We start from the raw sequence: 14,755 nt of genomic DNA on the forward strand, positions 1-14,755 counted from the left end.
TCCATCTAGCTCTGAAATAAATATTTTCTACATTCACTTGTAAATAAATGTCACACTTGTTGGCGGCTGTAACACACCAGTGATTCAGCCTGGTGTTTGTCCGGTTTGTTTAAGTTTTTCCAGACTCGCTGTCAGGAGTTTCTAGATTGTGTAGAATTTAGTAGAAGAAGAAGAAGAGAAACTTTAAAAAAAAAAAAAAAATCTCAGGAAAAAGAAGTATTAGTATTATTTTGCAATGCTTGACTGACAGGTGACCTTGTGAAAAAGAGCATTTCAGTGTGAGCTGATGTCACAACTCTTTTGATCCACAGATGAAAACAAAGAAATGCAAAAAAAGCAAAAGAATAAAGTTTCAGGACGGGAAGTTGGAGCTTTCCGTCACCTCTACTGGTGTAATGCTGATGAACGACTAAAGGAAGGTGACTGAAGAGAGCTTTTCATCCTGAATGTTTTATGTTTTTTTTTTTTTTTTTTCTGGAAAGAGCTGCGCCTCGCTCTAAACAAAGACGTGTACTTGGCGATGTGTTCTGATGAACTAAATAAATCACAGCGGACTAAACACACCTCGGCAGGTCGATTAAACATCTCTGCAGCGAGCAGATATTAAACAGCCAACTGTTGCTACATAATTATTTTTTTATTTTTTGATAAATTAGTTTCCGTTGCCATTTATTACATAATGCTTTCAACAAAGGAACTTGTCAAAAAATGTTTTGTGATGCGGCAAGTTCAATATCCTTTTAACTCTACTTAGTAAATGTGTGTGAGTAAGATGCTGTTACTCCAAACCTGTTGGTGCAGCTCAAATGAACTTTAGTAAAATTTGCCTGTTTGGTCTGATTATGCGAATCTGAAGTCCATCTTTGTGGGCGATTTTGGTGAACTGACCCTTTAAGAATGACTTTTATTAGGGACTGAGCCCAAAAGGCAGAAGGGTGAGGACGTCATGTGTTTGTTCAAAAACTCACCAAATTTGGCACGCACATCAGGTCTGGTGAAAAATTCAATAAAATGTAAAAATTAACCCCTAAAGTGCCAAAATGTGCTCTCTAGCACCACCTATGTAACTAAAATGGCCGCCACAGCCCGTAGGAATGTTGGCGAGAGATCGAACCAAAACTCAATTATTCGTCTCATCAAGACCTACAAATCATATACTGACACCCCTGACCTAAATCCAACAGGAAGTCCGCAATTATCCTTTCAAAATAAGATTTTGTCCCAATTTTGGCCCCCGAACAAACGCTATCTCCTCCAAGGGCGTTAATGTAAGGGTTTTCAATTTACTGATTAAAATTCAAGTGAATGAGCCCGAAACTTGCATAATTTGTCAATCAAAGTTTCAAAATAAAAGCACACCACACTTGTAAGAAATATCCCTCATTTTTAAAAAGCCAAATGATCTGATCCCGACTGGGCCAGAGTGCAAGGTCCAATGCTGCTTGCAGCTTTAACTCATTTTGAGCCTTCTTGTAATTTTTCACAAATCACAACATAACAGGCTTTGTCAAGTATTTAGACATCTTGGTTACATATAACCTTTGTTTTAACAGTATTTCAGTTACCATGTCTCAGTATGTAGTTAACAATTTGAAATGTTGTCATGTTAATTATGGTTAATAACAGTTATATGTAATCTAGATTGCTTAAAAACATTCATTTTTTGTACAAATTGTCTTAAATGTTTTTGACCAACAAATCCCTAAATAAGTTCTTACTGGTTGATGTTGTTAGTCTGAGGTTAAAGTGCCTATAATTGATATTTTTATTTTTAACAATGTTTAAGCTGTCAATGTGTAATGTGCTGTTTGTGGCTCCCCTCGGCTTTATGGAGCTTTATAACAAGTTTCAGCTCGTTGTTTATCTGTCCGGCTGCAACTTTTACTGTTCTGGTTCACTCTCAGCGCTCTCATGGCGTCATTTTCAGCCGCAGCAGGCAGCTGTTTTCAGAGAAAAAGTTCTAAAAAGTCACTGTACACTACCTGCTCAGCACCAAACACCAAACACCAAACAGACACAGTTAGCTGGAGACTAAGTACACTTGACACCATGACGCATCAGTCCAAAGAAAGCCCTGCAGCGGCTGCCTTGGAATCCATGCAGATTTCATCGGAAAAACGAAGGAATGTCCCTGATTGTTGCTGCTGTTGGGATGATGTGCTAAAGAGCCAGATATTTCCTTCAGGAGTTGGTAGAGAGCAAAGAGAGTGAATATTGGACTTAGATTCACCAGGTGGACAGAAACACGACTCCAAATTAATGATAATGTTGCTCCGTAACTGCTGGATGCTGGAGCAGTGAAACCAAACCTATGATCTAAAACAGGCTACGTAGAGCCACAAAATTGCTGATTATTCTCTGTAGGCTCATAACTATAAGGTAGCCTTTTCACAATTATTTGATTTATTCTTAATATAATTAGATAATATTAACTGTAATATTAACTACAGCCCCTCTGCATGACTTCTTTTTGAACCAGCTGAAGTTTAGTTGTCAGATTGGTGGCTTTTACACAACAGACTGGACAGACTATAAACCAGCTGACTATAGTCCAAAAATGGCTATCCTGTAACGGAGAAAAGAAGCATTCCTTAAATACTTAAGTACACTTGGCACTGTGACGCATCAGTCCAAAGAAAGCCCTGCAGCGGCTGCCTTGGAATCCACGCCGATTTCATCGGAAAAACGAAGGATTGTTGCTGCTGTTGGGATGATGTGCTAAAGAGCCAGATATTTCCCTCAGGAGTCGGTAGAGAGCAAAAAAAACAGAGCTGAAAGAGAGTGAATATTGGATTTACATTCACCAGGTGGACAGAAACACGACTCTAAATGAATGATAATGTTGCTGAATGTGTAATTAAGCAACTGTTTGCCAACAAGTTCAACATATTAACTTAAAAGTTGTGTTCACAACTTGTTTCTGCTGCCCCCTAAGTAGCCAAAAAGTCAGTTATTACAGGTTTAAAAGACGATGGTTTCAACATCGCTTCACTCTTTAGACCACGGCATGAGACTGAAGTATGTTCTTAGTCACAGAACTTCACAAAACTCTGCTGTGTGTTAGGGAAAAAAACTCAACTCTCCTCCTTCAGTTTGAGCTTGTGTTCAGCTTGGCTAATTTACTTTGGCATGTGACTGACGCGCTGACTGTGAACACGTTCTTGCCAAAGCCGAACACTAATCTGCTATCCGCTGCGTTTGATGCACCAAAAAGCTGTTGAGCTGAATCTTCTGGCTCTCGGTCGGGCATTGTCCTCACGCACGTGTCTGCTTTTTGTGTTGTCTTGATAACGGCCAGATTCGCCTCATGCCAGGGGATAAAGGGCCACAGTCTGGGAGGATTTGGGTGAGTGACAAGCAGCGGAGGAATCTGTGCCCTTGGAAATATTTCAAATGCTGTTTATCCTGTGATTGACAAGATAAAAAAATGAATTAACACATAAATTAGTGACTCCACAGTGTGATTTTATACAGAAACGACACTTAATAACACTGATATTCTGATTAAAACCATGTTCACACATACGATCATTTTCCTGTTTTTTACATTAAAGGAATAGTTCAGCATTCTTTCCAAGACTGAGAAACAAACAAAAACCTGAAGTACTAGTTTACATACTTTATTATTTCAGGTCTTACTATATAGTAGCCATTTATTTCTTTTCTAAAGTCAGAATAATATTATAATACAATACTACTCCCATGATATTTCTCACCTGTATTGTATTTATATCTCATGACATTTATCTTAGTTAAATATATGCAGTGCTAATTTTCAGTGTGATATTATAAGGACAGGGAGAGTAGGCAGAATATTCATGTCACACCCACGTCGGGATCATCACACCCAGCTGGGAGGTGTTGGCCAACGTACACAACTGAACACAAACTGCTGCTCCTGCAATATCGACCGCAGACGAACTACTGACTTCTGAGTTATGCTTTTAAACCTTCGTGACAATTTGAACCCCTTAATCTCAAACTTAGACCTCTGTCAAACCACACATCATAATTATTCTCCTCCAACATCAGCGAGGGATAAGCATCAGTAAATCCACTTTAAAATCAATGAGAAAAACACGCTCCTTATAAAATGAGATTTTAGTTCATATTGATCAAATTTTTTGACTTTTCCTGCAGTAAAATGAACCCAGTCAGTCGTTTTACAGCTACATTCGTGCCTATGTGTCAACCGCAGGAGCAAACGCAGCGTTCTTTCCCAAAAACATAATATTACAACTAGATTTCAGTCAGAATGATGTCACAAAAAGTGACCTTGCTGACACTATGAGGTTTGGCTCAATCAATACATTTTTCAACATTACTAAGACTCAGAATGTCCCATCAACATGGTTCTTATATATATATGAAACCCTGACAGTCTCCTCTATCTATTCATATATGGAGATTTGTGCTGTATTGGAAACCATTTTATTTTTTAACATAAAAAGTCCCCTAGAGCATGTATAGTGCCACTCGTCTTGAGAAAAACAATATATAGCACATCTGGGTGACACATATAGTGACTCTGCAAAAAACTTATAAATAAAGGAAATTAAAACACAGATTTCTGATAATAACAGGTAACTATAATGATTATACCTGCAGCAGATCACACGCTAAAAGCTACTAAATCATAAGATTCAGATTTTACATTTTTAATAAAATAAAAAGTATTAATCCTGCTGTAAATAACTAAAACCACACTGGTGTTTACATGTTTTTATGCCAATGAAATCAGAATATTCCTCATGAATATTCCTCATAATGTAACCAGACTGGAGTGTTTACATGAGTCTGTATTTCTGCCTTAATTGGATCATAGATTCAGATGGATATACTGTATACACACACACAGGAAGTGCAGTGAAACACAGACAGTAGACTGTACATGTTGTTGGATCATTGATCACATGTCGACTAAAACGTCTGCAAACTCTCACACATTTATACACACACCTCAGTGTTAATATTCATAAATGTTGAGGATTATTTGTTGTTTGTTCAGTGTTGTTTGGCAGAGCTCAGTGTTTCCTTAGTTGGATTTATAAGGCTCACACACTATTCAGTCATCTGCTCCTTCTGGTTAACACACACACACACACACACACACACACACACACAGATAGGGAGATAAACAGGCAGGAAGTGTTGGGTGGTTGGTCGGTTGGTTTATGCAGCTTATCTTGTATTCATCTGTCAATCATAACCTTGACTTTCCCTCCGTGTATCAGCTGGAAATACTTCCCTCCATCACTGACTTTAACTGTATATACAAATTATGAACAAATTAATGAATAAATACATGAAAATACACATGAAATTGAATTATTCTCCCCCTTTTTCTCATTGTTTAAAAGCATTAAGCTCCTCTAAACTTTATTTCATTATTTTTTTCTGTTGTCTAAAACTTTTACAGTTTTCGTCATTGCTGCTTTGCTAATTTTGTTATTGTTTATCTGTAAAATGTCAGTAAATAGTACGAAAATGCCCGTTATAATTTCTTCAAATGTCTTGTTTTGTCCAAACAACAGTCCAAAACCCAAAAATATTCAGTTTATTTTCATGTTTGACAAAGAAAAGCGTCAAATCTTCACATTTGAGAAGCTGAAATGAGCAAATTTCTGGCATTTTTTGCTTAAAAAAGACTAAAATGATCATTCTATCATTGATTAATTTTCTGTTAATCAACTAATCGACTAATCATTGTAGCTCTAATTTAATGGACACTTTTTTTTTTAAAGGTACTTTAAAGAGTGATGATAAGGTAAAACTTCAATAAGACTTTAAGATGAAGGTTGAAGGAATATATTTATATATATATTTATTTATATTTAGCTAATTGTATCTGAATACAATTAGCAAAGTAAGTAGTTCTGAGTAGTTTCTATATCAATTTTAGAAATTCATTTAAAATATTTTTTTTAATGAAAATGAGAGTCATGTCAGGTAAGGTCATTTCTGGTCATCACTACAGATTAAACACTAGTAACTTATTTCAATATATATTAAACTTTACACGCCCATACACTATGTTTTTATATTTACAGTTAAAGTAACAATTTGACTTGTTTGTAGACACATTACGTTACGTTATGTCAAAGTCTCTCTCCACTCAAAAACATGTTTCTTCTTGTTCCTTCAGCTGGATGTCGTTCTCTTCTCTGTGCAGAATGATGTACATGCAGAGTTTGTTTTCACATTCATCTGCTGAAGGGGGAAAGTTTCTCTGAGCTCAACTCAAATCTCAGTTTAACTTGTGTAATTACGAGCATGATTTGTACACTGATAACTTTTGAATATACAACTATTTGCATATTCATAGATTCTGGGTTTTACATTGAGGGAGAAGGAGGGGATGTAATTTTAGGGATTTTAACATGGTGATAGATTGTGTGTGTGTGTGTGTGTGTGTGTGTGTGTGTGTGTGTGTGTGTGTGTGTGTGTGGAAAAACTACATCGGACTCAAATTATTCCAAGCAGAGTATTTTTATATGTCTGAAAACATGTCTAGAGGGGATCTTTAAATCACTCATACATGCCACACGTCTGCTCATACGAGTGGTTCCTGCAATATATTGAAACTGAAATTGGGTTCCCTGCAGCTTTAACGTACAAACTGGATTCTTTTTTCTTCTTCCTCCGTAGGTCGACAGCCGACATCCAAATTGTAACCTCCTGTTGGAGGTGGAGAGAGACCACATCGAGTGTGAGAAGATGCTGAGGCAGGACCAGGCATCCGGCAGCCATAAAGGTCACGATCACTCAATGAACTACAGCTAGAAACTTCACTTCCATTAGCAGCAAAGACAGAACTTGTAAAACTTTGCGGACCATTTATCAAAGCAAGTGTGCAAACAAGAAAATTGGTGTTTATCAAACACTTGGGCTGTTCAATACGAAAATCCCGTGGCGTGAGTTTCAGCGATGATTTTGACCACATTAACGTAGCCAAATGCAACAGAGTCATGGGAACATTTTTTTGAGCATTTAAAAATCAATAAAAGACAGCTGCATATGATGCAAGATTTGAATCGCGGTATATAATGTTGGGCTACCATACGGATTTATTGGAATAACGAGACAGGCAGCACACGTGTATTTCTGTGTAAATCAAGCTAATCATGCTAAATCATAGCCTATTTTTCAAAATTTCATTTTAAACATTAAAATCAGTGTGTAAATGAATAAACAAATGAAACAGTTTAAAATAGATTCACGGCATTGCCTGCTATGAAATAACATCTCTTCTTCAACAGGATACTTCTTTATTTCTCTTTAAATATAAAAACTAATAAATAAATATAAACAATAATAAATTAACAAATGAAATTATGTGGAATTATTTTTATTATAATTGTTTTAAGATAAAAATAAAAACAGTGGGTCTGGTAGAATATAAAAATATATTAAAATTAACAAAAATATATAAAATTAGGAAATTAAAAGCTAAACACAAATGTTGGTGTTCCAACAGCGGCTTTGTCCAAAGATAAATAAATAAAGATACAGTATGGAGTCAGGTGATAGTTATTTAATTGTTGCACTTTTACACTGTTTCAGAATAACAGGAAATATACATGGTCAGTAAAGTCAGTTCAAATTAATGATACTGAAACATAACTATAATTAATGCAGATTGATTACAGACAGAATAGATCCTCTTGATCTCTTATATTAAGCCATAAGTGATCAGTGATGCAGAAAAACCATTTAATCTTCCCTCTAGTAGACACGATAACTTAATTGTCGAGTTGGTTTACATGCAATTAACCTGATATGTATCAGTAAAGAACGAGAAAGTAGTAGTGAAATCCTACTACCACAGTTTGTTTCATGGTTTGTTGACGTAGCCTTCAGAGTCTACAGAAGTCTTTCGAGCGAGAACTGGCCAATCAGGACGGAGTGGGCTCATCGGGAGGGGGGTTCTTAAAGAGACAGGAGCTAAAACAGCCTGTTTCAGACAGAGGCTGAACAGAGGGGCTGCATAAAGATAAATAAGGAGTTTATTTTAACTGTAAATCATGCAAAGATAATCCAGTAGATTAGAAATATAAACCTGTAAATGTGCATGATATGTCCCCCTTTAAACACTAAACTGTGCATAAGCATGGCTGATAAATGAGGCCTCTGAACTGGATCTTTAAATAGAAAACGTGGAGCAGAAACAGAGTCTGCAGACTGAAAGCTCCAGCGTATACATACAAGTATATACACATTGTATGAACATTTATTCATACCTCTGCCATGCGAGGACGTGAGCAGTTTGCAGGTTGCAGTTTAATCCCATGTTTTGTATTCTGTCCTGTTTTTTCTACACAGAAATGAAAAACCAGCAGCTTCCAGTCCAGTTCAGAATTCTCTCTTTTACTCAGATGCCCAGTAAACATTCTTCCATTGAATATATATTGTTAGGACACTGAGAACCTGCATAAATTAGCTGGGAATGTTTTCCAACTAAATCATATCTATCTGTGTATATTCTTATAATCTATTCTAACGTACATCTATTCTTGGTGCAACGGCTTGCTGGAGCGCAGGCTCACGTCTATGATAAAAATGCATTCACTGCATTATTTCACATTCATTTTCATTCTGTTGAAAGTTAGAGTCTAGACCTCGGGTACATGAATAATTTATGTGACTTTTGGGGGCACAGTTAATATACAGTAGCATCTTGGCAGTTATTTGTACTGATACAACCTGATATATTACTGCATTTTAAAATTAAACCTTGTCACAATTGTTATATAAGTCATATTCTCTCTATTCCTAAATGCACAACAAATTCATTTCAAGGACAAATGCACATAATAAATAAGACTTATCTTTTAAGAATGTAAACTATCAAAACTTAAGTTTCCACACAACCCTTACTGGATTTGTTAGGATTTTCTTTTTGTTTGTTTTACCAAAGTAATTATATATTAAACTACATATATAGAGATATAAAAGCAATATTTAGTTATGAGTTCATTAGAAACACAGAAAATAAGAATACTGTTTCATTTGTTCTGAAACAGAATATACTTAAATCACATTGCTGTTGGTCTCATATTTTTTTGGTGAGGAAGGTCAGAATGTGACTTTTTTTAAAGGAATAGTTCAACCCATTTTTGGTCTTTGTTCTGCATCATGGTAGCAAACCTGGCAACCTCACTGTGAATGCAAGACTTTGTTGTTTGTCACTAAATAGTTTCAGCACATAACTCACACTAAAACAGAATTTATATTTGTGTACTGATTAAACAAACAAGATACAACCTAATTAGTGAGCTTTATTGGTGTCATTTTTCTCATTTTGGACACAGCCAGATTAGCCTTTTCCCCTGGTTTCCAGTCTTTATGTTAAGCTAGGCTTACGACATCCTGCCTCCTAGCAACAGTTTATTTTAATCATGTCCATAATCTTTGCCTAACATTAATCAAGTTTTAGTTTTTATTTATTTTTTAGAAAAATCAACTTTAATCATAGAGGTGGCAGATTAGAAATTTCTTATTTGAGTCATTTTTGGGAACGTTTTATGGTTCCTACTGGCCAAAGTGGGCAATCGGCTTTAGCCAAACCCCTCTAAGTCAAATTGAACCTATAATAATTTTTGAAAAATGCCTTGCCTTTATTTAATAGTCAGTGTAGAGTGACAGGAAACACAGGGGTGTGTGGGGACATACAACAAGGACGCCTCTTTCTGTTGTAGATTAAGAGGTAATTTAAAGTCAAAGCCAACATTTGTTATTTTTCACTTTTAAATAATGAAGAGCTCTAATTTAACTATTGTACACAAGAACATCCTGATTGACTCACGCGTTTGGGACAGTAGACATTAGTGTTTCTCTTCAACCGTAATCAACAGTTTTATTAAGATGTGAAGATTTTTGTTTTCCAGAAATGTAAAGATGTAACATCTACCACTACTTATCAATTCATAGTACGAAAGTAGAATCAACTAATAAGAATCACTGAGTTTATGAGCAATCTGAAGTTTTTAAATTTAATTAACAAATTGCTCAGAAGTTTGAAAGGTAACTCACATATATTGTGACGACGATCAAATGTGCTGTAAAAAAGAAAAGGCTCATTTTGGATGTAACCCAGTACTTGTTTAATTATCCCAGCGCTGAATTGACTAAACATTTTATAATTAAGACCAACTGCAGGTCTAATTTAATGAAAGATCCAATTAAGTTTGAACTGAGCGGAGGAGACGTTCCATTTACCTTCTTGCAGTTTTATCCCTGCATCTACCTGTAAAATGAAACATACAGTAATGTATTTACTCCACACTGATAGTCTTTTCTTTAGGGAAAAGCTCATTCCATTATTCTTTTTTAAAAGTCTTCGGCAGACTTAAACTTCCCACGAACACAGCTGTATTTGCCTGAGTGTTTCTACATCGTTAACAAGCCTGACTTTCCTTCCTTCCGGGGATGTGAGCTCTGGACGCCTGAGTCACCCCTGCTGTGTTAATTAAAGCTCAATGACATGAAGTAGAGCAAAATAATAACATGGCTCAAATCCTCTGCAGGGGGAAAAACTGCTGGGGAGAGCAGTTTTCTTACAGTTTTGTTTTATTCATTCAATCGAGCAAATGAGGCTCGCAGGAATTCAGATTGCTGTACCATTATACAAAACAGTTTACATTTAGCTTGCTCAGCCTCAGTGGGAATCAACCCCCAACATGACAGTATCACTTGCCTTGTTCTACACATTCAGCGGCACACAGGACTCAGGTTTCGACATTTTGTTAAATTCATAGGAATCTTATTCACCTTTCAGGCATTTGATTATAAACCAAAGGTATTGGACAAATTTAAATTTTGACCTGATGATGGTGCTAGACGAAATGTCTGCTTATCACAAAAGTTACTACAGTTCGTCCTGTGGGGAACATGGATGTCTGAAGTTTCATGGCATCAAATAATTTTTTAGATACATCAGTCTGGACCAAGTGATGGACCAACGAACCAACACTGGCATCTTTAAAAGCTTTGTTAAGTCAAGTATATTTTAATTATATAGCCCAATATCACAAATCACAACTTTGTCTCAAATTGGGGGCTTTACAATCTGTACAGCAATAATCAACTTCTTGAAATCCAATGGGGACTCCCCACGCAGGTTCAAACCCTGCTCACAGCAATGGTGTACATCAAGTCTTCCATAATATGTACTCTTGATAGTGCTGAAAACACCTACAGATACCATCAATGTTGTGCCAGATTCCCACAACGAGCTTTGGTATGAAAGATACAGCAGCTATCTATGCTTGATCATGGTATTTCTGTGCAATGTTTTAGATGCCAAACATACCAACTTCCTTTGAAACACAATGCATTGGTTGTAAGACAGCTGTGATGGCCGAGTGGTTAAGGCGTTGGACTTGAAATCCAATGGGGGCTCCCCGCGCAGGTTCAAACCCTGCTCACAGCGATGTTGTAACCCACAATCTTGATAGTGCTGGAAATACCTACAGACACATCAATGTTGTGCTAGATTCCCACAAGGATCCTCAGTATGAAGGATGTGTTAGCAACCTGTGCTTGATCATGTTGTTACTGTGCATTGTTTAAGACCCCAAACATACCAACTTCATTTAAAAAAGTATGTGTCCTGTTTAAGACAGCTGTGATGGCCGAGTGGTTAAGGCGTTGGACTTGAAATCCAATGGGGGCTCCCCGCGCAGGTTCAAACCCTGCTCACAGCGATGGTGTAACCCACAATCTTGATAGTGCTGGAAATACCTACAGACACATCAATGTTGTGCTAGATTCCCACAAGGATCCTCAGTATGAAGGATGTGTTAGCAACCTGTGCTTGATCATGTTGTTACTGTGCATTGTTTAAGACCCCAAACATACCAACTTCATTTAAAAAAGTATGTGTCCTGTTTAAGACAGCTGTGATGGCCGAGTGGTTAAGGCGTTGGACTTGAAATCCAATGGGGGCTCCCCGCGCAGGTTCAAACCCTGCTCACAGCGATGGTGTAACCCACAATCTTGATAGTGCTGGAAATACCTACAGACACATCAATGTTGTGCTAGATTCCCACAAGGATCCTCAGTATGAAGGATGTGTTAGCAACCTGTGCTTGATCATGTTGTTACTGTGCATTGTTTAAGACCCCAAACATACCAACTTCATTTAAAAAAGTATGCGTCCTGTTTAAGACAGCTGTGATGGCCGAGTGGTTAAGGCATTGGACTTGAAATCCAATGGGGGCTCCCCGCGCAGGTTCAAACCCTGCTCACAGCGAAAGCATAACTTAAATTTCCCACAATCTTAATACTGCTGGAAACACCTACAGACACATCAATGTTGTGCTAGATTCCCACAAGGATCTTTGGTATGAAAGGTTTGTTGGCGATCTGTGCTTGATCATGGCATTTCTGTGCAATGGCCCCAAACATACCAACTTCATTTAAAAAAGTATACATCCCTTGTAAGACAGCTGTGATGGCCGAGTGGTTAAGGCGTTGGCCTCCAATGGCGGCTCCCTGTGCAGGTTCAAACCCTGCTCACAGTGATGGTGTACATCATGTCTTCCACAATAGGTACTCTTGATAGTGCTGAAAACACCTACAGACACCATCATTGTGCCAGATTCCCACAATGAGCTTTGGTATGAAGTGTGCAGCAGTGTACAACAGCTACCCATGTGTCTGACTTGATCATGGTGTTTCTGCATAATGTTCAAGATGCCAAACATACCACCTCCCTTTAAAACACTATGCATTGTAAGATGGCTGAGTGGTTAAGGTGTTGAACTTGAAATCCAATGGGGGCTCCCCATGTAGGTTCAAACCCTGCTCACAGTGGCGGCATAACTTAAATTTTCCACAATCTTGATAGTGCTAGGGCCTGTTTCAGAAAGCAAGTTCAACAAACTCTGAGTCAAACTCTGAGTCAAACTCTGAGTCAAACCCTGAACTCTGAATTGATGAACCCCAAAATGGGTAACTCAGAGTTTTCGGCAATAACTGAAAATGAAAAATATAGTAAAAGCTTTAAAACATATATAGATCAAAGACACAGAGACATGACTGTAGCTCACAGTTTGATCCAGTAATAATGTGTTTGGTGATTTGTACTTGAAAAAACGTTGGGGTTATTTTATAATATAATATTATATATATATATAATATTTTACATTTTTAGACATCAATTTGTATCTCAGCTCAACAGCATTCAGTGACTTTATTTCAGCTACTTCAACAAATGTAGTAAATTTAAACATTGTCACTGAAATGCTGTTAAAACACATTAAGGTTATGCTCCCTATTTAAAAATCTCACTTTCAAACTACATTCTGCAGCTGCACCACAATCCTGCTCACTCAGCATATTAACATATAATCTCCAATATTATAGGAATTATGTCCCATCAGTGCGACCAATCACATCATGACTGACAGATAATTATTGATTGATCCCATGTGTCTAAAGCTTCATACCGATTGTTTAAATTTAAACTGAGATTACACATTATGTGCAATAAACATTTCAGCACAGAAGCTGCTCTAACAAACTAACAGCTGTCTTGTGCACAGAGTCACAGAGTTATAACAGAAGGACATGCAGAGGTTTTATTCTGAGCTGAGGATGAATTCACACTGTGTAATATCTGAATGTGAGAGAAAAAACTGCTGTTCAAAGAAATGACTGATGCACATAAAAGTGGTAACTTTAGAAAGTCCTGAGTAACTAAACTAACATCCAACCAGGATTTAGATTCTGACAGATAGTAACCTCCGATAATCAGTGCGCTTTGACACAGACTTAATGAATGAGTAAATGAAACAGCATGTCTGACTCTGTAAGAGGAAGGAGACAGAGAAAAACTTAGGGTTTGTTGAAGAAAACATGCCAGTGAGCAGGTTAGGTTCAGAGAGTCAGTTACTGCGGTAACCGACCCCAAGTTTAAGTTCATTCTCTCTCTGAAACTAAAAACCCAGTTTCCCTCAACTCAGGGTGAACAAACTCAGAGTTTTCACTAAACTCGCTTTCTGAATCAGGCCCCTGGAAATACCTACAGACACATCACTGTTGTGCCAGATTCCCACAACGAGCTTTGCTACGAAGGGTATAGCATCTATCTATGCTTGGTCATGGTTTTCTATGAAACCTTTAAGATGCCAAAACAAACCAACTTCCTTTAAAACACCATGCATTGATTGTAAGACAGCTGTGATGGCCGAGTGGTTAAGGCGTTGGACTTGAAATCCAATGGGGACTCCCCGCGCAGGTTCAAACCCTGCTCACAGCGATGGTGTACATTAAGTCTTCTGCAGTACATACCTGCTCACAGCGATGGCATAACTTAAATTTCCCACAATCTTGATAGTGCTGGAAATACCTACAGACACATCAATGTTGTGCTAGATTCCCACAAGGATCCTCTGTGTGAAGGGTGTGCTGGTGATCTGTGTTTGATCATGGTATTTCTGTGCAATTTATAAGATGTCAAACATACCAACTTCCTTTAAAACACCATGCATTGATTGTAAGACAGCTATGATGGCCGAGTGGTTAAGGCGTTGTACTTGAAATCCAATGGGAACTCCCCCTGCTCACAGCGACGACATAACTTAGATTTCCCACAATCTTGGTAGTGCTGGAAATACCTACAGCCACATCAATGTTGTGCTAGATTCCCACAACCAGCTTTGCTATGAAGGGGAAAGCATCTATCTATGTTTGGTCATGGTATTTCTATGAAACCTTTAAGATGCCAAAACATACCACTTTCCTTTAAAAC

At 37.5% G+C, this 14,755-nt stretch overlaps 1 protein-coding gene and 5 non-coding genes across 11 annotated transcripts in view; all 6 read left to right on the top strand.

The window, feature by feature from the left end:
* vipr2 (vasoactive intestinal peptide receptor 2) overlaps window positions 1-14,755 on the top strand; it is a 107,690-nt gene that overhangs the window by 36,841 nt on the left and 56,094 nt on the right. For all 6 annotated transcript variants that reach the window (XR_006406586.1, XR_006406585.1, XR_006406587.1 and 3 more), the window contains exon 2: window positions 6,649-6,754. Coding sequence is in view for 3 of the 6 variants with exons in the window: in XM_044368998.1 (XP_044224933.1) it covers window positions 6,649-6,754 (106 nt within the window). In the remaining 3 variants the exon portion in view is untranslated. The remainder of the gene's footprint in view (window positions 1-6,648; window positions 6,755-14,755) is intronic.
* Window positions 11,350-11,431, top strand: trnas-uga. The gene has a single exon. It is a non-coding gene; the product is annotated as a tRNA-Ser (tRNA).
* trnas-uga lies at window positions 11,624-11,705 on the top strand. Its single transcript has one exon. It is a non-coding gene; the product is annotated as a tRNA-Ser (tRNA).
* trnas-uga lies at window positions 11,898-11,979 on the top strand. Its single transcript has one exon. It is a non-coding gene; the product is annotated as a tRNA-Ser (tRNA).
* Window positions 12,172-12,253, top strand: trnas-uga. The gene has a single exon. It is a non-coding gene; the product is annotated as a tRNA-Ser (tRNA).
* trnas-uga lies at window positions 14,182-14,263 on the top strand. The gene has a single exon. It is a non-coding gene; the product is annotated as a tRNA-Ser (tRNA).

The sequence above is a fragment of the Thunnus albacares genome, chromosome 12 (assembly GCF_914725855.1).
Source record: "Thunnus albacares chromosome 12, fThuAlb1.1, whole genome shotgun sequence".
In the NCBI taxonomy this organism is placed as follows: Eukaryota; Metazoa; Chordata; class Actinopteri; order Scombriformes; family Scombridae; genus Thunnus; species Thunnus albacares.